This window comes from Ascaphus truei, chromosome 3 (genome assembly GCF_040206685.1).
Source record: "Ascaphus truei isolate aAscTru1 chromosome 3, aAscTru1.hap1, whole genome shotgun sequence".
Taxonomy (NCBI): Eukaryota; Metazoa; Chordata; class Amphibia; order Anura; family Ascaphidae; genus Ascaphus; species Ascaphus truei.
In genome coordinates, this window is record NC_134485.1 from 328,306,074 (window position 1) to 328,320,676 (window position 14,603).

Below are 14,603 nucleotides of genomic sequence, written 5' to 3' on the forward strand. Positions count from 1 at the left end.
CTCCCCCCTCCCCCCTTTCACTACCCTCCATCACCGCCCTTTATTTAGGGACACAGAGGATTAGAGATAAAAGAAACCCATGCAAGAATGACCCCGCAACATGCTACATCTCATGTACTCCAAATACCTGGCAATATGGCGGCAGCCCTGGGTCGGACATTGCTACCCGCATGAGTTTCACCAGCAGGTCTTGCACCTCTCCCAGGCTGTCCCCCACATTGAAGAGCCCCTCCTGCAGGGTGTACAGGCTGGGCACCTCCCTGGTGCAGTCAAATCCCAACACCTTGCCGTAGCCGTGTAGGAACTCAACAGTGGTGAGGCAATTTGAGAAGGCACAGCTGGGCAACACCAGCCCCGGCACACGAGGGAACGGAGGCAATAGCTGCAAAAAGACAGAATGTTGTCAGCAGAAGCAATTAAAGCCTCCACTGAGAATCACTTCAGCCCCTGCTCATCCTCGAGCCACAAGTCCTTCCTTTGAGCCACATATTGACCATCATTCAAAACCAGGATAAAAATAACCCCAGCGCCCCGTGCCACCCGTAAAAGTCGCCACTCCACCTTCCCGTTTGAAAACCTTGCCGCTTCGCTCGAGCAGACTCCCACCTGATGATCAGACAGACACATGTCCTCCGTGGGTTTCTTCAGCTCCTCCAGTATAAACTGCTGTCGCCTGCGTTCCTCCAGCCGGCGCTGCTGAGCGAGCTGCCTCTTGTCTGGTTTTTGGGCAATGGGATTGGCTTTCTCCTTTGATTTTCTCCTCACTTTTGCCTGTGTTTTCTCGTTGCCCTTCTGCCGCTTTTCCTTTTTGCCTTTCTTGTCTTTTATCTTCCAAGCAAACAAATATAATGTGTGAGTGGAGCCCTGAGCTGACACTATATAACTCTATTGCAGTGTCCCGCAGACTGTATCAGCACAACTAAAACAGAAACAAAGTCTTAAAAGGCCGATGCGGCTTCTTCAAAGAGACTCTTCCTGGTCTTGTTTAACTGCAAAGGTATCTAGATATCTAGAAATCCGTTCGCACCAAAACAGCCTTTCATAGTGCCATTATTCTGAATAGAATAAAAATAGTGTCCGAAATGCTTTGGAGATTTGGTGGTCCTCCTAATGCTCCGTAGTGAAACAGGGAGCAACCTCCGAGGGACACAGACAGGACGCCACACGTCGAAAGTACATACCACGAACTAGGCTATTGCTCCCAGGTAGGGGAGAGGGGGGTCAAGTCCAAAACGAAGCAATAAGAGCACCTATACTACAATTGTGTAGGTGTGTCCTTCTGTGAGTGCAGGAGCCACTTTAACTTTATTTGTTCTATTAAAAATACTTGCACGATGGAAGGGTGTTTTGCAGCTTCTGTTTTCTATATACCTTCTATATACCTTTGAACTCTATAGACAACTATAATAATAATAATCTCCTTTAGTCATCAATAATCTCCTTTAGTCATCAATCTCACAAGAACAACTTCTCTACCCATCTTCAAGTATTATCTCAAACTTGGGAAAAGGGTGGCACGTAATAACCCAGGGGTGCACAAACTGGAGTGCGCGGAATTTCAGAGGGCGACACTTACAGAGCCCCACCCCCTGCGCTCTTCCCCACAACATTTAAATAAAATGCCGGGGGAGCGCACGAGGCTTCTGTATGTCGCTTACCTTCTCTCCGGCGGCTTCTAGCGACGCTATGACAATGTGGAGTCAAAATGACACCGCGGGGTCAAATAGCAACGTGTTGCCATGACGTTGTGACGTCATATGATGCCGCAGATGCTGGAGAAAAGCTGGGGGGGTGGGGAGGGGAGCCGAGGAAGAGCAGACAGGGGAGAGCAAGAAAAACCGTTTGCACACCCCTGTACTAACCTAACGCACTTCCAGTAACTCACGTAGTCTCTGCAAGTGGGCCACCATACTACTTGCATTGGAAAAATCAGGGATGGGAGTATTTTTTTTTTAACCAATATTTAAAGCAGCATTACATTCAAAATCCGGTGTTTTGTTATATAAATAAATCAGTTCTGTATTATTAGATAATACTTGCTGCATCTCTCTCTATTAAAGAATATTGGCAGGCACTTCGCCTTTCTCCTTAATGGCTCCGACTCCTTCAATTGCTCAAAGCAAGGAGACACAAACTTCAGCAGAGGTATTAGTTCTCATTTTACAGCAGCCGTTGATCCTCTATAGGGTTGGCTGGAATATGTGACAGTAAGTACTCACTTTTGATTTCTTCTTTGCCTCCTGTTTTGCTTCCTGATTTCTGGCCTGGAAAAAAAAGGAGATATTGGATACTGCATTACAGTTGCACTTTGCCCTGTATGGGTTTTCGCACTATACCATGGAAAAGAAGGTGGTCTGTATTTCTCCCTTACCATTGCCTTGCTCACTAATTTGGGGGCATTTAATGTATTTTACTCCACTAAAAGGCAAGCACAAAACCCAATGGCTGCTAACCCCTGTAACCTCGTGGCATTGGATATCAAAGAACCGTATCTAAAAGGCTCAAGATAAGATCGCTTCTGCGCATGGAAAGCAGTTCTGTGCTATGCCATGTGGGCACTACTGCAAGCTTTGGACCTTTTTAAATAAACATTAAAATAACTGAAAAACAAACAAACAAAAACAGTGCGGTAAAGAGAGCTAAAATAGGATTGGTAGTCGGCTTTAAAGGGCATCACACTGAGCTCACTGTCAGGCTAGCTTTTTTGGGGGGGTGCGGGGCAGGGAGTTGCACCTTTATGAAAGGCAACAGGGACCAGTGGTCACCAGGTTTATCCTTCCTATCATATGTTGACCGATACCAAAGTCTATGTCTCAAAAACTACGCCTCAATCAAATAGAAAAAAAAAACACCTTTGCCAATTGAGGTTTCTGACGAATAGTCTATTACCAGGTTCAAGTGGTTTAAAACAAAAAAAGGCCAATAGAAGTACATCTGATTTGATGCCCCCAATGGAAGATACACACCACAGAGCCCGTGTCAGGGAGAATAGTTAGTGTTCCTAGTGTCCTGTCAAATCTGATTCACAACCAATTCCTTCATTTCTGCACCCCCATTCCAGATAAGCACGCTCTGACCCACCTTTCTTCTCATTTTCTTCTTTAACTTCCTCAGTTTCAGCTTATCTTCATCACTGAGAACCTCTAAACAAGGGGGTGAAGAAGGGGGGGGGGGAAAGAGAGTACTGTTGAACCATTTTGTTTGTGAAAGTTTTTACAAAAAGGAGTCACGTGATCAAAAGATATACAAGCACAACATATCTATCTTGTGTTGAGCGATAAATGAATAAGCACATTAAACATTACATAATAGTAAGTTAAATTATATAAATAAATCAGTGGAGAACGTATCCTAGCATTACATACATTAGTGAACTACCGTTCCCATTTTACTTTTCTATCGTGATAGTGGCCAAAGAAACTTTATGTGGGGGAAATAGTCACCGGACATAGTGTTTATAAGAAATAAGCGGTAGTATTTGCACTCTGTACCTTGATTTTCCAACTTCTTCATGAGTTTAGCATCAGGCTTGTTTAGCAGGTTAATCACCTTTACTTTCGGAGGTCTACCCCGCCCTCGTTTCACCTTATCAGCCTTCGCTTTTGCCTTCTCCATGTTGCGGGGGCGCCCCCTCTTTCCTGTGATGGCCACAATTCGGGAGGGTATTTCCTCCGATCTCAGTTGCACCCATTCTAAGCCCTAGAGCAGGAGTGAAGAGAAGAAGATGAGCCAGCTGTGAGCACAGGAATTTTAACCTCCAGACACTGGAACAGAAAAATACAAAATAAAGAACCCATAGCTTATTACGGCTGTTGCTCTAACCACAGGGCAACAGACATTGAGGACCTACAATCCAAGGAACTGCTCCACCCTCCTACATATAGTTACAGTACACAGATCCCAAAGCACTCACCAATACTGTGTCCCGCTCTTCATAAAAGTCTCCAACAGGCATCCGGGGGCTGAAGCTGAAATGCTCTCTGCGGACCAAGGGACTAATGTTCTTCGACAGATACTAAAACAGAGGAAGGGAGCGAGGACAGGCAAGACAAAATTAAAGTGAATGGACTACAAAAAGGCACATCAACAACCAGTAGGTGTCGAGAAAGAAAAGAGAAAAAAGAAAGAGAAAGTGAAAGAAAAAAGAGAAAGAAAAAAAAAGATAGATAATATAACCCCATATGTCTTTTGTAGTAAAGGTGTGCTCCGCAGTGTGCATATCTTCCTAAACATATGCGGGACTAATAATCATAGCCATGTACACATTTGTTGCAGTACTAGGCTGGAAGAAATACTTGTATCAGATAACACCCTGGAGCTATCAGCAGACATCACTGAGATCTGAATCCCTGCTATTTACCAGAGCAGAAAAGCAAGAGATCTGGAGACATTGCAGCTTTATGCCTAAACTGTGGGGAAAAACTTGAACTAGTCAGCAAGTTCCTATCTGAGCCCAGTGCTCTAGTGAAATTGTACATTACTTAGTACATTGGTAACAATGTCTCATGTACAAACTGCTTATAAAAAGGAGGTACCAAAAGAAAAATATGCAGCTGCAAGTTGTTAAACATAAAGCCCACTCCTCAGCATAAGGCTGCGTTTATAGTGCCAGAGACAGCGACAGCGTCAAAACAAAAGCATTGCCGCCGTCGCGTACGCTTATAGTAAGCGTGACGTGACGGCTTGGTCGCGATCGCTGGAAGTTATCTCAATTTGAATTTTAAAGCGACCGCAGCCTGACGTCGCCACTACAAGTGTAGCCTTAGAAGTAAATGTGACTCAGTGGGTGCACCTAAGGGAAAGTTGGGAACAAAAAGGAGTACCCACAGAGGGGATGAGGAATAGTCTTCTCTTACTCCAGGGGTGCACAACTCCAGTCCTCAATGAAAGGTCAGGTTTTCAGACAAGCCCAGCTTCAGCACAGGTGGCTCAACTTGAGTCACCTGTGCTGAAGCAGTGATATCCTCAAAACCTGACCTGTTGGGGAGGCGGGGGGGGGCGGGTGCGCTTGAGGACTGGAGATGAGCACCCCTGCCTTACTCAGTGCACAACCTCTGAGATGTCACAATAATTGTTATAAATATAGCTATGAATGGGTCGATGGTGGTAGCTGTAATGAATTCCTATGACTATTCCTGAATGGAGGGAAAGCAGTGATACTGCATGGCCCAATGAGTGAATTAAAATGAAAACTTTAATAGGTATGCTCTTACAATTAATCAATAGACAATGATAACATACAATATATGCAGTGACACAGTAATGAAGTGCTAATATATATCAATTACTTTGGTGAAATAATAAGAACAAATAAGGTAGCCCATCCTAAGGGCAGCAGCCCCACTTGCAATGTATATGCAATGTGGACTCGCTTGATCAGTGCGGTTAATCCAGCCAAAATCTGCCTATACTGAGAGGTCTCTCCCAGAGAGCTTAATGCAGATATCAGGTCTCAGGAACCTAGTCACATGTCCAGCATATAACCTAATGTCTACTGAAAGTCAGTCAGCAGTGAACACCTCTAGATCACAGGTATATAATCTATGACCTAATAGCCGACTAGTCATTCAAATGCTGAATGGTAGAGACTAAATGCTCAAACTCCTACACCACACCACACACACACACACACTACAGGTGCTGGCTATAAGGGAAGTATAAACAAATTGCTCTATAGGTTCTAAGACCTGTGATACCCTGGCTGGTCGAAGTGAGAAAATGCTGTTTAGCAGCCAACACAAGGTGTGCTCCTATTCAATGAGGGCAGGGGATAGATGAGACCTGTAGGAGATTGGTAACCGTCGGAGTCTCAGACGGTGTGGTAAGACGAGGACACATCTGATCAGAGAAGAGCACCTGCGTATGCTGCCCCCATAACGGGCTATACGCCGACTAATGACATCAGCGCATCTAAACCCGACGCACAGGGTGCCAGCAGAAATCAGCCTTACCTTGATAACCTCCGGAAATTGTTTCATTCTTTTTCCGCACGGGGCATAGTACCAGGTCTCTCCTTGCCAGCGGTGGCTTCCCTTCTTTATCCGGACTTCCCGATTCCACCTGAATAGGGGAAAGATAAGGCTTGGGGACACCACAGTTTCATTTCCGCTCCTCCTCTTGCATTTACCACCAATCCATCAGGAGATCAGACACCCAGTGGTTGAGTGATGCAAACATAGTAATCCAACCTAATTCCTGCAGCATCGTACTGCAATAATACCTGTGCTACTTCATGTTTCTAATAGTTTTGCGGTCACAAACAATGTGCACATGGAATAGATTGGTCAAGTCTGCAGGGCTGGTATGTAGGGAAGCTGCTCACTTGAAAAGTATGTAAGGCGACAGATGACGAAAGTGGGGACACAGTCCCGTGTCATACATTCATTGAAAGCGAGAAGAAAAGGCGCATGTCTAATCAATGAGTGCAGACAGGGCCACACCTCACGCTAACAGCTGCCTGTGTCACATTGTGTGGAGCAGAGAAAGAGAGTAGCGGTATGGGGGAGGGGGGGGGGCGATGAAACAGCATGACTTACCCATGCAGAAGAGGGAGACGCACCTCTTCTGGTGTGGCTATCCTCCTCCGTGAAAGATTACCTAAGGAATAAAGGAGACTTGCTTAACCTACTCTGCAATACAAGAGCAGGGCAATGCTAAATAGCCTCACTTCCAACAAACTTTAGAAACCCTGAAACCTAGATTCACACGGAGACAAGCTCTCACAAAGCTGCCAATGACCTATTCACAGTACTTCTGCCCCATTTGCCCACTATTCTCCTCCATTGGCCTTCATGACACTAATACATTATGGTTCACCTTCTGTCTGACAGCTCCTTAATCCAACTAGCAACACCTATTCAGTTCCCAGTAATTATTTTTTTTTTAAATGATACACTTCTCAGACAAAATGTTCTCACGTAAAAAAGAAATAATAATTTTTAAAGTACAATAAAAACAAATCCAATTAAAAAGGTTTTGGTTGATAAATCTCTAGTTATACCAACATCAACATTTACACATCCTTCTCCTATAACATGTTACTGACTTTACACCCTTCCCAAGATTCCCATTGCAAATGAAACTAAAGATGCACCAAAAATAAAAAATAAACACTTCCCCATTTTTCTCACCTCTGCAAACAGTTTGTGATTACTGGTAAACTTCTCCACTTCTAGAACGTGTTGCTTTGGATGAACTCCTATTCACAGCCCACATTAAGGGCTCTATTTAAAAGAGCAATCCAAGCCGGGAAATATATTTTTGCATTTTTTTTTTATATAGGATTGAAGCAGGCCGTCTCCGGCGCTGAAGAACCCCCTTTATTTCAGCTGCGGGTACCCCCTGCTTCCGGAGATGCTTACCTCCGAAGTGGCGGTAGCTGCTCTGGCCGAGCCAGCTGGGCTTTAAAGTTTAACGCTCTGGCGTCACATGGGCCAACGGGAAGCCGCGCCGATGAGGTCACGACTTCCTATTGACCCGCAAGATCTTTGAACAGCAGCCATTATGTGATCTCTGGTAGCCGAGCGGCCACTGGCACCTGCTTTAGAGGCAAGTATCTCCGGAAGCTGGGGGTCCCCGGAACTGTAATGAATGGGGTTCAGCCCCAGAGACAGATATACATCTCTCTCAATTCACAAAAACAATTCACCGGCTTGGATTGCCGCATTAATAATCCATGCTACGCTGAAGGCACCTTATAGTCCAGGCACGCACATTGGTAAATATGGCCAATAGTCCAGTTGAAAATCGATCTAAGACATTTGGTCACGGACATTTCGCCGCTAAGGTAAGCGCATGACCATCCCCTACCCTAAGCCCTGACCATCAAACCCCCTATCCAACAACTAAAACCCCTAAATTAACCCTCTACCCTAATTAGCAATAAAACTTACCTTGGAAGCGGCTGGCAGCGGGGACTCCAGCGGTGGCCATATGATCGCGGCCATTTCCCATTCGGAGTGCAAATAAAAGCACTGCACAGCAACACCGTTTACTAAACCTGGAACCTGGTGTTTCACCGTAGACCCTTATGAATCAATATTTCAAAAAGCATTTACCCTTCACTTCCCCAGGCTCTAGTCCTTCTGTTTCAGGGGCAACACTGGGGTCCATGCTGGTGTTTTCTGTGAGGTTCTCGTCCAGGGAGACGTTGCCCAGGTCCTTCTCCAGTGTAGTGTTTGGTTCCTCAGCCCTGCTTCCCTCAGGATCTTCCTCCATCTCCGATGCACTGTCTGTAAACATCAGCAGCCATGGTGAACACACTAGCTCATGCTAAAAGGAGAGCCAGCCCTCCGGCAACAAAATGGTTAAAAGCAAAACAACTCTTATTCCAGATGTAGAGTTTAAGTTTAGATGTTCTAACAAAGCCAAAAAACTAAATGATGTCTTGCTCTTTACAGCATACACCAGGCGGCCCGCAGGACATAGCGCCTTGGACTCTGCTCGTGCTAATCTCACACTAGTTGCTTAGGCAGTTTATCACACTGAAACACCCTTCTAAATTAGGGATAGAGACATATAGATATATACACATTATATAAAACACAAATGTTATCAAAGTTTGCAACGTGGTGAAATAGTCATTTTCAAGTCTTTAAAAGCATCTAAAAATCACATTATAATAAGCTTGCGGTCCTCCTACTCCTAAACATTTTATTATCTGGCCCCTTTGGTTTGGGAGCTTGTATTCAGATGCCAGGGCTCCTAAGCCAGTTCTCCAAAGGGTCACAAATATTCCTCATAACGGCAAAGATTTTGTGATGTGATCGTCTTCACGGCAACACGTGGCCGATGAAAGAATATAATGGGAGTACGAAGAGCTGTTGTATACAAAGGGTCGATAGCTTCAATGCTGACCCCTACTCTTTGTTTTTTAGCCCCCCATTTAAAGGGTGTGAACCACCCTGAGCCAAAACCCCACTATTTTCAGCTGTGGGGACCCCCCCCCCCCCTTTAGTTTCCGAAACACATTTACAGGTGAAGTTACTGTGTTTAAATCTCCCTCAGGGGAAACCAAAATGGCTGTCAAATCAAAGGCCAATAGGAAGCTGCACCATCAGCTGTGGCTTCCTATTGGATGGTCCTTTAAATCCCCTGTAAAAGCCAGGAAGTAATACCAGCAATTGCCCCATACGTGTCTGTGGAGACCTAGGAGCTTACAGTAGTGTTGTTCAGCTCTGGAGAACCAAAGAATGTTAAAAAATAAAATAAAAAAATAAAAATATTATACATAAATTAATCTCTACTTTGAGTGGATTGTTCCTTCAACATGAAGTACATAAGAACATGCACATTTTACAGCCACTGTGCAGGATGTCAGCCCTATACTTAGCCAGCCTAAGGCAAGTCTGGGTGATGGGTATGGAAGTGCGGTGAGGGAGGCATACCTTGCATTACAGAATCCCCCAGCACAGGGGAAGCAGACGTTGCATTAAATAAGGTAGCAGAGTTCCTGCTGTCTTCAGCCACGAGTGGAAAGGAGGCCGAGTTGGAGAATGGTGGGCAGTCCAAGCCCGACCCTTCCACCAGAGGGACCTTATCCTCTTGGACCCCAAGTTCCTCCAGGTCATACAAGTTGTTGCTGCCTGAATTTATCAGTAGTAAAAGCAAAATAGAAAAGGCGGTGGGAGAAAGGAGACAAAAAAAAAACGGATAAGTAATTGCCAAAGCTAAAATTACAAGATGCTGCAACTAGGCCATTTACTCCATTATTAAGGAGCTCCAGGGAAACGCCTGGAAAAAAAAAGTGCTCTCCGAAACAACCCCATCTTCTGCTACTGCCACAAAAAAAATTTAAGATAGGGTGTGTACTGGCACCAACTTGAAAAGGCTTTGCAATGCTACATCACCTTGACTGAGGTCCGCTCCGAAGGGCTCCAGAGAATCTGAGCTGAGAAGATGGGAGTCCCCCAGCTGGGATGGAAGCTGGGAGGGGTCATCCAGATTACTGACATCAGGGGGAGAAGGTGGGCTGGGTACCATCTGACGGAGGGCTGCCAGCACCAGGTTTGTTCTGTTGTCCTCACAAATTCTGAGATCTGTTCGGCAGAGGCACAAATAAAAGAAAAAAAAAAAAAAAAAGTGAGACACACAAGAGAAGTGCTTTGCATGAGATGGCAACAGCTGATTAAGCTCGGACCAAACAGAGGGATAACACCCAATGTAGCGCTCACCTTAAAGCATCCTACCAACGCAGAACATGGCAGCGGTGCTCCTGTCTCAGGCCTCTTACAAGCATCAGCAAGGCCTTATTTCTGGCCCCTTCTGCCTGCAAGTCACCTAAGGAATCATGCTGGATGAAACTTCAGTGGCTACAAGTGCAACTGGAAATATTCACTAGCAAATTCCCTTTTGAAAATAAAAAATGACTGCCAGTAACATTGTGGTGGTGGTGGTGGTATACTCAAGCGTTTCCCACCTGGCCAATTTGTGAACCAACATAACCACAAAAATATGTTACACATTGGTGCTCCTCATGTAGCTTTATAATATCTAATATGCAGTTTCAAATAGTCAAATGCTGATTTTACAAAAGTGTAATTCACTTAACGATATTATTAAACTATAAAAAAAACTCAGTGATCAAGATTACAATAATAAAGCAGCGGTAATCAATAATGTGATTGTCCGTTAAATATACCAATTACATCGGGAGGTGAAAAATATTAAAACTTTCAAATACGTGCAAAATATACATTGAATTTTTGCTGCTCAAAGCCTTAAAACGAGCAATCCTTCAAGCAATTTAAAAAAAAAAATTTAATAGAGGATTTCAGAGGGGGGGGGGGGGGGGTCGTCACCGGAGATGAACCCCAAACATTTCAGTTCCAGGGACACCTACTTCCTGAGACACTTTCCTCCTAAGGGGTGCCAATATCTCCTCTGCTTTTTAACGCTCCCGTGTCACGTGGACCAATAGGAAGCCACGATGTCACCCGGTCTGGCTTCCTATTGGCCTGTGGGAGCTTTGAAAAGCTGCTATTGCATGATTCCTGCTAGCGAGCAGGAGAAGCTACTGGTACACCCTACAATCTCGTTGAGCATGGGGTCCCCGGAGCTGAAATGAATGGGGTTCAGCTACTGACACCCCAACGTTAAAAAACATTTTATAAATGGACAACAAAAAAGAGAAGGTATACAAAAATATTGAATACGTTCCCAAGTGTATTGGGTAAGGGGGTCTGATGATTAAAATATTACTCACATATTCCCCATTCAAAATCGCATATCCCAAATATAGTGCCAATGATGGTGAAACGCATGTTGAGCTGGGGCTTGGAGAGGGACACCCTACCGACATCCAGAGGAGTCTTGCGAGATGCCAGCATTTGCAGAGGCGGCGAGAACAGAGCTGTGCGATATCTCCGCATTATAAACCAATGGTTTAAAGAATGTACATTATGCGAGTGCGCATTTTATGGATTATTTTTTATTGCAATATAAAGAAGTTTTCGTACAGTCTGCGCTATTGTGTCTTCCTTTCGGTTTTCCCAGAAAGCTCTCTGCTAACCAGGCTACCTGCGCTATACTTGCAACAGTTTTGGATATGAGATTTTGAATGGGGAAATAGGCGAGTAAAATTTTAGTCATCAGACCCTCCCAACCAATACATTTGGGAACTATTTTTTAATATCCCCTTTTCGGTGTCCATTTTGCCCGCTCCTAACTTGGAAAACATTTGTGAATCCGGCAGCTTCTGGTGGTATAACAGAAACTGGTTAGATGCCGTGTTGGCAGAATGCTTAAAACTTAATTATACAAGACAAATTGCTACCAGGGATCATTTTCTGGTGGATCCATTGGTTTCCAAAAATAGAGATATAATTGGTGATACCAACTATTCTCTAACAAGAAGCACACTAGTGGTGCACACCAGGGCAGTTAAAACTTAACATTTAATATTTCCACAGTTAATATAAGTCTACACATGCATACACAGTTATCATATATTGTAAAGTGTGTATTTTTAATATGTAAAAAGTGTACCAGGAGGTAGGATGGGATTGCTGATGATGACTGTGCAATTTGTCTAACACAACTAAACATCAGTAACAAATGTCATGTGATACATAACATGGGGAGGGAGGGAGAGGGGGAGTTCCCAGCACTCCAACAAGAATACGATGCCAACAGCGATTGTCAAAAATAACGTAATTTATATAGCTGCTCATATTAATTACAGCTATATATCTATATCTATATATCCATCATGCCCTGTGATCCACACTGTAGTAGCTACCTCTGTATATATTTTTGCTGGACGAACCAATCCTATTTGTCAAGGGATGATTGAAGTATCATACTTAAAATCTTTATGCACCATCCTCTACTCTAATGACGATTATTCCCAAGACATGCACACAGTTTATTTCCCTATGAGATAGACACGAATCATTTTTAATCTTTGCTTTGAATCTTAAACATTATCGCAACATAGTATATGTCTGCATTAGCCTGATGAGTGAATTGCTAGCGCGAGCAACCTCTTACGATCCCATTGGCTCTGACTGCCACATGATAGCAATGCTCCTCCAATGGGAGCTTATTGTATGGGAATCTGCAATACTACTTAAGGCACATTACGCTGCCTCTCTCTCATCCTCTCATGACGAAGCTCCGTTCCGGAGGGAAACGCGTTGGGGGTACGACGCAGTGACGTCATCACAGGAGGAGGATCAGACGCTGTGCTCTGCTCTCTGACAGTTGTAAAAGGATGCTAAACTGCACCGCCGTGTGCATTATTGCATTAGACCTCTCTAAAGCACCAGGGCATAACATGGTGATCTCTGGCTAGCCATTAATGTAATGGTATTATTTTGCAGATTGCTGCAATTGTGCTGTACCTTACATAGTATGTTTAACAAAAACTAGACCACTCACTCACCCTATACTCTGGTGATCCAATTACACAGCCTGACAGGCTGCTGCTATGTAATATTTTGCTTTCAGGGTGCCAATATACACAGGAGCAATCAATCACACCACTCACCAGTAATTGAGTTAACCTTACCAAACATACAGCGTGAACTTACAATCGAGGTCTCCCACATATAAGGTGTCTATGAATTTCAACTAGCACAGGAGTAAAACTATGCAGTGATGTTAGAGCTGCGCTGTGCTACTCACAGCTTTTACATTTAGTTAGTCTGACGGACCTTAGTGGGTTAGACCGGTGTATGACATGTTAGCAGTATATAGCTATCACCGATGTGTCCACAATTTTTATATACTAATTATTGGTGTGCAATATGGTATGCGTTGTTGATCACCACTGAACTATGCACATTAGCTCTAATTCTATACCATCTGGATGTCTCATTTCTGCCCCCAAAGACTGAATGACACCGAGATATTAATCACACTGTTTTCAATTGGCTCAAAATCAAATCACTTTATGTGGGAGAATACAGCCAACAGGGCATACAATCATTGAATCAATAGAGCCTTGTGCTTACACACCAGTCACACACAACTATACTATCGTGTGAATCCGACATTGTATAAAAGGATACTCTGCCATACAATGTTGGAGCAGATTACATAATGAACATCACATGACATTTGTTACTGATGTTTAGTTGTGTTAAAAAAAATTCATAGCCATCATCAGCTATCCCATCCTACCTCCTGGTACACTTTTTAAATTTAAAAATAAACACTATACAATATATGATAACTTTGTTTGCATGTGTAGACTAAGGCCTCGGCCAGGCTCCCTGCTGGCGTGCACGCGCTGTCCCGGCCCGCCCACTGACAGCGTGTGCTTGATAAGCAACCGCAAGGCCAGGGAAAGCACCAGCTTTCTCTGCGCCTCAGCACGCCAGCAGGGAGCCTGGCCGAGGCCTAAGACCTACGCTTCCGCGCGCTTGCGGAAGCGTAGGCGAGCCCCTACTAAAGCCGCTCTAATTGTGGCTGTAGGGGCTCAGTGCTGAGCGGGAGCGCGCGTCAGCGCGCTTCAGCCAGCAAGGAACATGGCCGGGGCCTTATATTAACTGTGGAAACATTAAATGCCAAGTTTCAACTGCCCCGATGTGCACCAATAGTGTGTTCTTGTTAGAGAATAGTTGGCATCATATCACCAACTATATCTCTATTTTTTTTTTTTTTTTTTTTTAAATACTTTTCAATTTAGCACATAGGTAGCACCCAATGCCACTTTAGGCATTGGGGAAAAACTCATATTTATATTATCTATCTTTATACATTAAATTGTGAGCGGTATACTCTCTTCTGACATTGTGGATCCATTGGTTGCCGCTTCCTATTGAATGGCCATTTAAATGCCCTTTAAAAACCAGGATGCAGTAATCTCAGGAAGCGCAAGGTATCCGGGGATGAAAATATTGTGCTTTTCAGATGTAGGAATAGCTTTTGTTTTTATTTTTTAGAGGTGCAGCCCAAGTTTGTGAAATATATACAGTATATGATTCTCAACAGCGTAAAAGCAAATCTAGACCTAAAGCCCAACTCTAAAAAGCATACACAATGTAGATTAAATACAGATTTTGTGAGGGGCTAGGTTGGCTTGTAATTGATGGGACTTACCTAAGGGACACCACTGTCAATATTTTAAGCGGACACAAAACAATGCTTACATCCAAAGT

General features: G+C 44.0%; 1 protein-coding gene across 3 annotated transcripts in view; it reads right to left on the reverse strand.

Annotated features, from left to right (window-relative positions):
• The window catches only part of BAZ2A (bromodomain adjacent to zinc finger domain 2A), a 73,619-nt gene that overhangs the window by 24,237 nt on the left and 34,779 nt on the right, over nucleotides 1–14,603 (reverse strand). For all 3 annotated transcript variants that reach the window (XM_075591416.1, XM_075591417.1, XM_075591415.1), the window contains exons 4-14: nucleotides 9,849–10,037; nucleotides 9,387–9,584; nucleotides 8,058–8,231; nucleotides 6,537–6,597; nucleotides 5,952–6,060; nucleotides 3,914–4,015; nucleotides 3,492–3,699; nucleotides 3,082–3,143; nucleotides 2,220–2,264; nucleotides 607–828; nucleotides 128–382 (exon numbers count right to left, since the gene is read on the reverse strand). In XM_075591416.1, the coding sequence (XP_075447531.1) occupies nucleotides 128–382; nucleotides 607–828; nucleotides 2,220–2,264; nucleotides 3,082–3,143; nucleotides 3,492–3,699; nucleotides 3,914–4,015; nucleotides 5,952–6,060; nucleotides 6,537–6,597; nucleotides 8,058–8,231; nucleotides 9,387–9,584; nucleotides 9,849–10,037 (1,625 nt within the window). The remainder of the gene's footprint in view (nucleotides 1–127; nucleotides 383–606; nucleotides 829–2,219; nucleotides 2,265–3,081; nucleotides 3,144–3,491; nucleotides 3,700–3,913; nucleotides 4,016–5,951; nucleotides 6,061–6,536; nucleotides 6,598–8,057; nucleotides 8,232–9,386; nucleotides 9,585–9,848; nucleotides 10,038–14,603) is intronic.